The 11,722-nt window shown below is 40.4% G+C and overlaps 1 protein-coding gene across 1 annotated transcript in view; it reads left to right on the top strand.

Moving 5' to 3' along the window:
• plcl1 (phospholipase C like 1) overlaps nt 1–11,722 on the top strand; it is a 101,698-nt gene that overhangs the window by 83,401 nt on the left and 6,575 nt on the right. The window contains exons 7-8 of the mRNA XM_073473067.1: nt 172–348; nt 7,113–7,475. Of these exons, the coding sequence (XP_073329168.1) occupies nt 172–348; nt 7,113–7,475 (540 nt within the window). The remainder of the gene's footprint in view (nt 1–171; nt 349–7,112; nt 7,476–11,722) is intronic.

Genomic DNA, 11,722 nt, shown 5'->3' with positions numbered 1-11,722 from the left:
GTAGATGTCATTTCTGTTGTATTTTGTAATATTCTGTCTTTGATTTGAGCTGAAACATTTGATTTTGAGTGTTGGCTTCCCTGCAAGATATTCTTTTAAAAAATGTGACAATTGTTTTCTCTCTCAAACATCGACCAAGTCATTAATTCTGCTTTATGTTCTACTGTGCAGGTCATCAGTGCCCACAATCTGCCCAAGCCTCTGGGGTCAGGGGCTAAGGGAGAGGTCATTGACCCATATGTGGTTCTGGAGCTGCATGGCGTACCAGCAGACTGTGCTGAACAGCGGACACGTACTGCTGCTCAGAACCAGGACGACCCACTGTTTGATGAGACCTTTGAGTTTCAAGTAAGGCATTTTCTAACTGTATACACTGGTGCTGGTCTGTTTGTGTGTGGCTCTTTGTGCATTTGTTTATTTTGATGATTAACGCAATACACTGACCTCATGAAACAGGGCCGATGATCAGCTCGCGGTACAAAGGTAGGGGGGTATTGTTGTCTGATTTTTTTCAGCTTTGGTGACCAGACGGGGGTTGTAAGTATCTTAAGACCCTGCGGTACAGTCTTGAGTAGTGCACAACGTAGCCTTAATACATTGTGATAAGGAGGAATTCCTTACTGGTAGGTGGATTTGGGTCAAGCTTCAGTAATGGCAAGTCACATTAATTCCTCTTATCCTCTTTAAAAGTACCAAATATTTTCCTAATGGCTCAGGCTGCAGGCCACTGTTCAAGCATGGTCTCAGGGCACAAACATACAGTTATTATAGACTTTATAACCTAAAATATATACATATAGCTTTGAAAATAAACCTAAAGGGGCTGTGTGTAACCATGTAGCAATTTACATGTATTCATCACTTTTCTATTTTCCGTATGTGAGCAGATTGTAATGTTACTATAATAATGAGACCTTCCCGTCTCTCTCAGTTGCCTAAACAAGCCTGTGGACGATTTGTTGAAGTTGTTTAATGCTGCTGGACTGGATTTCTTTGTGAAGAACTTGGGTTGGATTTCCCACAACAGTCCAAAGGATGTGACTTCATGCACGTTCTCAAGTGCCTCGTCTCAGTGCCTCTCTCTGCTCTACTAACAGAGAACTACAGTAGTTAGCTTATGTTATTTTAGAAATGGAAGCTTCCAGCACAACACAGACGTTCCACAGAGCCCCTGTAAAAGGGCTATATGCCACCTTATAACCAAATGAGTGTTTTTTGTGAAATCCTACTCAACACAATGCTCATAAAATAGTATTTGCAGTTAGGTTAAGTCTTTAAAAGATTGCACTCACGCAAAATAATGCCCATACAGAAAATACTGAGAAAAGCAATAGCTTGTTTACATACTTACAACTGCATGACAGCTCATAGTAATCCTGTTTACTGATAATTTCAATTTTCCAGAGAAAATTTAATTTGTTGTTTTGTCTTGAGAGCTCAGGATGCAGACTAGGCCCCCTTTCAGAGATGATTACACTCAAGAAGAAAGGAAGACTGCAGTTGCTGCACTTACCTTGCAGTAACTTGATGCTCTCTCTGAAGCATATGTGGATGGCGTTCTTGTTAAAAATCACCCATTAGTCTAACCCAGTACAGGCTCTGCTCTTATTGCACTAAATTTTATTTTTAATATGCATTTAAAAAGGAAGCCAGAGTGGAAAATGTCAACAACATAAAAGAGGCTTATGCGATTTTAGAGATGTCTGCTTGACGCTTTGCACCTGCATGAAAATAGAGCCTCAGAGTACTTAATTGAAGGGGGATCAAGACCATCAAGACTTAAATTAGGTGCTCCCATGAATACATTTTCATCTGCACTGAATTTATTATATGAGACAGGATTTGATGACTGCTGTGTTGCTGATTTGGCTTTTTTACCTCTCACTGACAGAGTCCTGTATAGCTAAAGCATAATGACAAGCTGTCACAACTGATATGGCATGTTCTCTGTGGCTACAGTGTGTGTGTGTGTGTGTGTGTGTGTGTGTGTGTGTTTGTGAAAGAGTTATGTGCTACCTGTAATTCCAAAGAAAATTTGACCATAATTACCTTGGCTCTTTGGCAGGCGACAAACAAAAAGTGAAATCTGATAAAAATGCTTGAAGGAGAGTGGAGGAAGACACGTGATTGTTGTTATGATCTTTGAAGAGTTAGTCAGACTAGTATGAGGTAAAACATTTTAGTGCAGTTCCAGAGATGCCAACCCAGTTCAATAATCCATCAATTAAATGTTATTTTAAATATAAATGTTATAGTAAAACCCCATCTGAGTTTTTAATATAAACAGCTTTGATTGTGTTTACATCATGTATATTAATTACCCTGGTCCAGACTACAAAAAGAAAAGTAATCTAGTTTTGCCGCTTTAGGGTTCATATTGGCTTACAAGCTTCTAACTAAGGTGTTTTAAAAGAAACACAAATAATTCATAAACAATGTCCTGAAGTCACACTGACTAAAGGCAGCTCATTTGTTTTGACAGGGTCACTGACTTCATCAGCCATACTCAGATATGTGAGGGAAAAATGAAAACAAAATTCCTTCTGGTGATCGACAGGATATCATGCTGCACATGACTGCTCCTACTGGCTTTTTATCTTCTTTAGCGTTCACAACAAGCTCATGAAGATGTAGTTAGTATATCAGGATAGATAGAACATAGAGTCTCTACTTCCTAAGGAAACTTAAGAAGACTAAATTACAAAATTCTAAACTAAACTAACTAAATTCCAGAGTCAAGTTTATGATAACTTTTGCAGAGGAGCAATAGAAAGCATCATGTCTGGAAAACATCACAAACTGGGAGGTCTGTGCACAGCCTAGGACGGGACAGCTCTACAGCGGGTGATTCAAGCTGGTCAGAACATCACTGGTACCATCTACAGAGCATCAGTGATAATGGTGAAGTGAGATGTCTGCACAGAGCCCAAAGATATTGACAGACAACACCCACCCAGCCACAGTCTGTTCACTCTGCTGCCATCTGGCTAAATATACAGAAGTATCCCCTGCCATACCACCAGACTACAGAGCAGCTTCTCCCCTCAGACTGTGAGACTGCTCAGTTCATTCAAGGCCCTTCGCCATAAAAATGAATTAATTTTTAGGGCTTAATATTTATTCATTAATTTATATATTGTTTGTTTTTTGAGTGGCATAAATGGTTTACAAATTGCATTTTGTTGCGCAACCTTGTGTTGTCTAATGATAAATGAACCTTGTACCTTACCTCACATTCTTACCTGTCAATCAACTGTTTCATTACATCACATTTTAATCTTAATCTCATGTTATCTGTAACTCCAGATGTCAGGATAAAGTACGAAAAGTGATGGGGTTTCACTCTGAGATAGTGTCCTGTGCTTCACTAGCCGTGTTTCCGTCAATGTATTTTAATGTGCTGCATCAGAGAAGGTTAAGGGAAATATAAGAACATTTCCTCAATTTTACAGAAAAGTTTTATGCTTACTTGAGGTGACTTAATGCACCTAATGGAAGTCAGAAACACCTTTTAGGATTAACTTCTGATGTAGCAAACATTTAACTCACATATGGTAAGTGATCAGTTGTTTCTGCTCTGAGAAATGAGGAAGAAACTGTGTCCATGGTCGCTGTCTTCCTGAATATTCCCATAAAATTCCCATTCCCAGACTAATTTCCACATTCCCTGATAAATGGACAAGGTCACTGGTTTTGTTTTTTCTTCTTTAAATTTGCTTTACAATTAGATGGAAACAGCAACTTTTTGCCTTTTCAGAAGAGCATTTGGTTGGAAACCAATTCAATTAACTGTCACAGAGCTTTTCTGCTCAGCCATGGGCTTGTTGCTGAAAAATTGAGAATGGGATTGCGTCATCATTTAGTACACACACACACACACACACACACACACGGGGGGGGGGGGGGGGGGGGGGGGGGGGGGGGGGGGGGTAGTTTCTTTATAATAGTGCAGTCCAAGCCTAAGGGGGTAGCCCATTCCTCATTCAGTCAGTGTGACATGTCCTCTGCTCCCTCATCCATCACCATCTTCTCCCTAATATTAGACTCACACATTTGTAAAACATTACAGCCAACATGGCCCTGCATGTCAGTGAATGGGTTTATGTGTTAATGTGTGTGAACAGTATATGGTAATAATGCATAGACAGGGTCTGGTATTTTTCTGTGTCTGTCTGATTTTCTTGTTATTTCATGAAATAACATTTCTACCTCAGTGTAAGACCTTCAGTCCCCCTGGCTGTGTCCCAATTTAGGAGCTACTCCCTTTGAAGTTTGCAATTTTAAGATCAAATATGTCTTTACAGGTCGATCGGGCCGGTTCCATTCCAGAGGCTTCTTCTGAAACAGATACAGATTAGAAATGTATCCTTCTTTCGGAGTAAATTTCTGAGAATGCATCTGGTGTATTATCATGATTGGCCAATTGTTCAATGGTGCATTCAGACACAATGGTCAAAAGCATTTAGATCATTTACTTTAGTAAAAGTAGCATTACAATAAGTTAAATTAGAGAACATTTTGCGATTAGATCACACCAGCCAGATGTTTTGACCCGTTACTACCCAGTAGGCATAACTACATTATCACATGTGACCCCACCCATCTTTGAACAGGCCTTCAGTTTTATTTCAACTACACACCTGTAAAGTTTCATGATTGCATCTTGTACAGCTGTGACGCAATTGTTTTGACAAGATCTGTCTGCAGACATGTATGATATAGATGTATAGTGTAAAACTATAACTAAACTAAGTACTTAAAGTAAAAGTGCTCTTTATGCAGAAGGACCCCTTTCAAAATAATATATAATTCTATGCATTGCATTGCAAGTATTGAAGCATTCATTTGCACATCACTATAATGCTATAACTGGTAAAGATGGGCCTAATTTGAATTGTTTTGTCAATTATATTTTGTATTGATAATCTGAATCTTGAGAGTAACTAGTGACTAAAGCTGTCAAATAAATGTATTTGAGTAAACAGTACAATATATCCCCTTGCACTGGAGTAGAAGTATAAACTTACTCAACTTAAGTAAAGTAAAATACAAGGACTCTCTTACAATGTTTAGGTAGTTTTATAAATAAATATTGATGAATCACTGGCATGGTTAGCATAATTGCTGACCCCTGATGTTAACCATCATCTTAGCAAAAACAGCAACTCCAGAAGCCAGTGGTGGAGGGAGCTGTATCATTTAATGTATGTAATGAGCCAGTGAGCCACTGATTCTGAAACGTCAATGAAGCACTTTTAGCCGATCATGTGTAACTTACTTGCTCTGCCCAAACTAATGTAAGGCTGTACAGTTTTAGTTTTCCTGAGGCCAGACAGTCTCATTTTGGAGGAAGGCTCTGTCTCAGCCCTCTGAAGGCTGTATATTTATGGGCCGTGTCCTTCAAAGACAGTGGCCCCTGAATTGGGACACAGCTATTTAGTTCAATGAATATAAGTCTTGAACTGAATGAATAACTGTTCTGTGGTTTTTGTGTTGGGGATCAACAAGTAAGTTTTTACCACGGAGTGGAACAAAAGAGTTTATTCACTGCTGCAATCCCATTGTCGCCTACATAACATTTATAACAAGAGACTTTTAAATGGAACAGATGTGACAGAACACAAACACAGATTCAGACACATGCTAAATGTAATATCTCAATATTCGCGAGGGATTCAATGTGTCAACTGTGCTGCTTGATTATTTTCTGCTGAGACTTTATATGGGTTTATTGGTATGTGTGTATGCATGTGCACACACATGCACACACACACACACACACACACACACACACACACACACACACACACACACACACACACACACACACAGGCTTGGGGCAAGTTTATTCTCATTCTCTGTAGGGAAATGATTGATACTGCTTTCTGCTATAAACATGACACAGATATCATCTGTGCAAGTGTGTGTGTGTGTGTATATACCAGGCTTTGTGAAGATGAAAAGACATTAGCTGATAATATTTTATTGTCAGATGTGTTTACTCTCAACTCCTATGAATGAATATTCAGAGACACACTCCTAGCATAATTTGTCCTCCCACTTACTATGTGTGCATGCATTGTGTGTGTATGTGGGTCTGTGTGTTTGTGTGAGGCGGTCCGTGATTACGTATTTGGGTGTTTATAGCCTTATTAGCCGAAGGGAAGGTAAAGTCCTGAGAAGGTGTGATGTGAAATATAATGTTTCAACCAGCCTTTCTCTGCAGCAGCACCAGGATGCCCTTTCATTGTACTGTGAAATTAACATCACTGCTGTGCCTGAAAGGCTTCATGAATGACACTTAATAACAGGAGATGTTTCTTGAACTTCTCAGCTGAATATTGGGACTAATTGATCATCTTTTGCTCTTGTAAACATGTAATGAAGTGCATCTTTTCCTCATAAGAGCTGACTTGATGATTGTCAATCAAGAGCAGATGAAAAATATACAGATGCATTTAAACACTGTTTGAATGGTGACAAAACATTAAAAGCTCAAAAGCCTAGATGATCAAATACATAAGCTTATTCATTCTGGTAACTGCTATTTACTGTAGCGCTGTGTGTTCTGAGATGTGAATAACAAATGACATTTTTTGAGGAATTAGTAATTGGTTCAAAACCTTAACTTTTAAAGGATAAGTACACCCAAAAATGAAAATTCAGTTGTTCATTTCTGAAGCGTCACAACAGTGATGCAGTATTCTCCTAAACAGCTGAAGTAGATGGTGACTTGTTTCACACAAAAAAAAGAAAAACAACAGAAAAAAACCCACCATCCGCTGATCATGTGATATATTCAAAAGCCCCACGACTACTAAATCCTCCGTGTTGTAAACACTTGTTGTGAGCTTGTTTGGTCACCACATATACCACATGTTTTTATATACATATAGTCGGCATATATATGTGTGTAATATACTAAAAAATATAGACACACACTGTACATTCACAGATTGAGTAAAATTAAAATGATACAAAAGGCAGCTGGGGTGAGCCATGTCAGTCTGGTTGAGAACACTGTGAAATGTTGGTTGGCCGTGGATTTATTTTATCCTGATTCACAGCAGTGTGAATGGATTTCAACTACATTGTTCATTTCTCTTTTCCAGGTAAACATGCCGGAGCTGGCCTTGTTACGCTTTGTGGTATTAGACGATGACTACATTGGAGACGATTTCATCGGCCAGTACAGTGTGGCCTTTGAGTGCCTTCAGCCCGGCTACCGCAATGTGCCCCTGCTGGGCATAGCAGGAGACCAGTTACCCCACACCAGCCTGTTTGTCCACGTGGCTGTCACCAACCGGCGAGGAGGTGGGAAGGCTCAGCGACGAGGTCTGTCGGTGAGGAGGGTGGGGAGACGAGGGCGTGAGTACGTCACTCTGAGGCACGCTGGCATCAAGGTGGTGGATGAGGCTTTTAAACTGGCTAGTGCCCCCCTCAAAGAGGCAACGGACCTCCGGGAGGATGCTCAGGTGAGAGGGGACATGGGTTGGGATTGTTAAGCCATTGGTAAAACACTTCTTTTGACTGTCGGTCCCAGAAAAGGAGACTTAAGGTTAGTGTTGTTAAGATATTCTAGAGCCGTTTTTTTTTTTCATATTTACAGAAATCAATCTAGAAATACAATTCTCTGACAAGTAAAAGAAAAAAAATCCAGTATCTGTAGTTGGCGCAGCCCTCTGATAACTCAGTCTAATCATTTCATTCATTCTATCTATGCACCTGCCTCCATGCACACTGCCCATGCACTCACTGCTCATGAACAGGGCTAGGCAGATATAATGCTAAAGCTATTAACAAGCTAGTAGCACAAGAATGGCAGAGAAAGTGCAGCCAAATTTCTAACACATATGCTATGCATATGCTTGCTAACACATATCTACCGTATAGCCAGCAAAAGCTTAGGGGTAGTCATTGTCTTTGGAGTCGGACAGTGTGGGTTCATGTGTTTTGGAGGAGTGGCTGTGAGGGAGGAGGTGGAATTTTTCTAAGCTTTAATAGACATCAGTTTGCCCAAATCATAAAAAATGACACATACTCCTGACTGGTTTTATGTGCTAAGGCAGAGGTTTTCAAAATCCCCACTTGCCACGGCCCCTAGTCTGGTCTTTATATGTCTCATGTTTTGTTTTAGTTCCTGTACTGTAGATGTGATGCTCTTGTGTTTGTACATAGGTGAATTTTAGAGGTGCAACTGCATACAAAGTCAATGGAGGGACATAATAAGATGCAAATTTGCTTAAGGCAGCTCGAACTGCCTCAAAAATGTGTCGGCGAGAGTTTAAAATGTTTAAATATTGAAACTTCTGGATCTGTTTTGTAAAGATACAGAAACAAGAGGCAAAAGGAGAAAGACTGGGTGGGAATAACAGAATTACTGAGTTTCTGGTTCTGGTGTCTGGAGTCTAAGCTGCTGCAAAAACACACACAGGCACACTTCCAAACACAAGTCTGTTTTGTCCATTGTGAGCTGATAGTGCAGATAATGTCTGCAAAATCTGTAGATTGGTTGTGTGCACAGTCTGCACAAATGGTGGTCAAATTTGCAAGAATTAGGCAAAGTGAAAATTGGATTTACTTTCTGTATGAACAGAAAAACATTAGACCACCTCATTTTGCTACATGGAGAACCTTAGTACCTTACCCAAGTACCTTTATTGCCTCCATGAGTTGTGCAGCTAACGTACTGACGACACTGAATAATCCACTGACCACCTTCCTAACAAGTTTAATGTGGAATACTTTCAGTAGAAATGAAAGGAAAATGAAAACTGTTCAGTGAGGATTTTGGATTACCCAGGGTAACCAGGACATTGTTCCTGGAAAAAGATGTGTTGACAGTTTTTCATTTTTCAATGTCAGTGCTTTGAGCAGCACAAACACAATTCTTTTCACCCTCACTGTATTGGAGTAGAGGCAGAAATCTCAAAATCTTCACTGGATACATCGAGAGGAGAGTGAGAACATGTCTTTTTGTGTTGGCTAACAAAGTAAAACCGAAACTTTCTCTGGCACCTTGAGTTTATTTTGCTTGTGTGCCAAACCCCAACCCAAAGTTACAGGAAATGCTATGAGTTGATTCACAGCAGATCAGGTGTCACTCCACATTCGTATTTTTAGGCTTTGGGGATGAGATATCTGGTTATGACGGTGAACTGGAGTAGCTTACTTGACAGTGCTGAAATCAGACTCCACCTGAGACTTCTCTGTAGGGTGAATAAGCTAGGGAGAAAGAGAGAGGAGGAGGTGAGCCAATCACAAAAGAGGAGTCAGTAAGAAGAGTGGAGGAGGATTATAAAGCATCTATAAATATCAGCAAAAATAGAACCTGGTCGCACAGCACCCACCAGCTTATCGCTGAATACAAATAATCTAGGGAAGGCGATGTGAAAAGAATCCTTTTTCACTGAAGATCTGTTTTTGGAGATATATGCTATGATCTAAATATACACTGTATTTTCAAATGTATGTGGACACCCCTGCCCTTTCCTTTTTCAACTTGACACGATTCCCCTGTGCTTAATGTCAGATCCATAAAGAAAATATTTCCCAGTTTGGTGTGAGAGAATAAGCCTTATTGCTCAACATCACTATCCAAACTCATTAATACTCTTGTGACTGAACAGGAGTAAATCCCAGCAGCCAGGTTCCAAAATCTTGTGGAGAGCCTTCCCTAAAGACTGGAGGCTGTTAGAGCACCATGTTGTACATATACATTCAGCAAACATGTTGTTGAGGAGAGGTAAGATTGGCACCACTCTGTGTGATAAAGTAGTTTTCGAGAACATTCAGCCACTAAATGTTCATTCACACTAACACCGCTGTTGTTCGATCATCTGCCCGCTCAAGTGGTTGCCAGTTTGTTGCACTAGCTAATGTTGCTAGTTAGCTTTCAAACATTATGTTGCTAAAGCTAGCTAGTTTGTTGCTAACTCTAAATGACGTTGACATTGCTAATGCTAGCCAGCTAACATTAGGGCATTACAGAGCGCTGGTCACATGCTGTAGAAATCAGCCATTTTTAAGTTTTTTCCACAAACTGGCAACCACCAAGACACTAAATCGCTGATGAAACACATCAGGTACCAAGTGAAACCAACAGTGTTATAATGTTGGCTGTCGCTGTCGCTTCTCTCGCTGGTCGTCACATCTAAACCAGACCTGTAGCTGCCAGTAGTTCCCCAGGGGATACCGCTGGTTTGATGCCTGTGCGTTCAGCCACAAGTGCACAGCTTGAAGGCTGGCGAGATGGATTCTAAACATCACATGATCACATGATCTCGTAAATTCAGCTGCCTCGCAAAGTGATGTCCCAGCTGATGTTTACCAAGAAATATAATACATAATACTGTATGTTTGTATATGGATTAAACAAACACAGTACATAGTTGTATTTTTAAACTAGCCAGGTTAGCTGTCAGTTTCCCCCTGCTGACAGTGTTTATGCTAAGCTAAACAAATTGTCTCCTCCTTGTCTAGCTACAGACTTCATGCAGTCGTGAGAGTAATATGTTTCTTCTCTTCAATTTTTGGAAAGAAAGCAAAAAAGCACATTTTCCTAAATGTCAAACTAAAGACCACTGGCGACGGTATTATTCAACATTCACAATGGGTGTTATGTTTGGGTGTACATGTAGCTTTGGCCATGTAGTGTAGATTCATGGATCAAATAACCGAAACGGAATCTCTGGTTTCTAAAAAAATCCACGCCACCATATTGCCATTAAGAACTCCTGCTCACACATTTACAAAATGTCCCATAATTGTTGTATAACCACCTCAATATAATCATTAGAGAAAAACCTCTAACGCGAGATAAATCCCTATCCACCTCATGTATCACACAACCCTGAAACAATCCAGCCCAATCAATCTGTCAGACACCTTCCCACACAAACCCACAAACCCACACACTCACACACTCACACACTCAGCCCTGCACAGAAACGCACTCGCTCATTCACAAACGGCTTTTAATCTGCCTGCTTAAATCTCATTGTCCTTTCCCTCCAATTTGAACTCTGTCCTCCTCTCTGTCCCTGTCTCTCTGCCACGAGTCCAGCTGTGGGCTCATCTGCCACGCTCACTTATTATTCACCATGCCTCTATTGCTGTATGTCTGACACACACACACACACACACACACACACGCAGACACACACACACACACACTGTCACACAGGTGGGGCGTGATAATCACTAGTCCAGTTGGGGCTCTGCCAGGTGGCAAATTGTGTTGAGTTAGACAGAAGAGGTTCCCATTCTAGCTCTTGTATGTGCAAAAATAAATATTTTACCTTCATAATGAAGTGACCTGAAATAGCAGTTTAGCAGATTTATACATGACTCATATTTTTGGCCCTGTCTGATCTGCTAACCAACCCAGTTTTGCATCCTGACACACCTGCAGCCGTTGAAAAACACTCTAAACACTCTGATTTTTCTGTTCCACATTTATGCCATATTGTCTTCTCTTTTGCCAAATGCGCTTAAGCTAAGGCTTCACTGGATTAAAAGCGGCAATGACTGCCATATTGATTTAATTCACAAGAGAGACAGCAGATGACAGGGGAGAGGGGAAAAAGTGTGTGTGTGCGCATGTGTGTATGTACAGGGTGTGTCATCCGCTTTGACCTTTCTCAGCTTAGTTTTACAGCCGGAACTGTACATCTGATCTAATACTATTTTCCCTCTCCTCCTCTTCCTCCTCATCTCTCTC

This window comes from Pagrus major, chromosome 9 (genome assembly GCF_040436345.1).
Source record: "Pagrus major chromosome 9, Pma_NU_1.0".
NCBI classification, from domain to species: Eukaryota; Metazoa; Chordata; class Actinopteri; order Spariformes; family Sparidae; genus Pagrus; species Pagrus major.
Note: the sequence above shows the minus strand (reverse complement) of the source record. Positions and strands in the feature narration are given on the sequence as shown.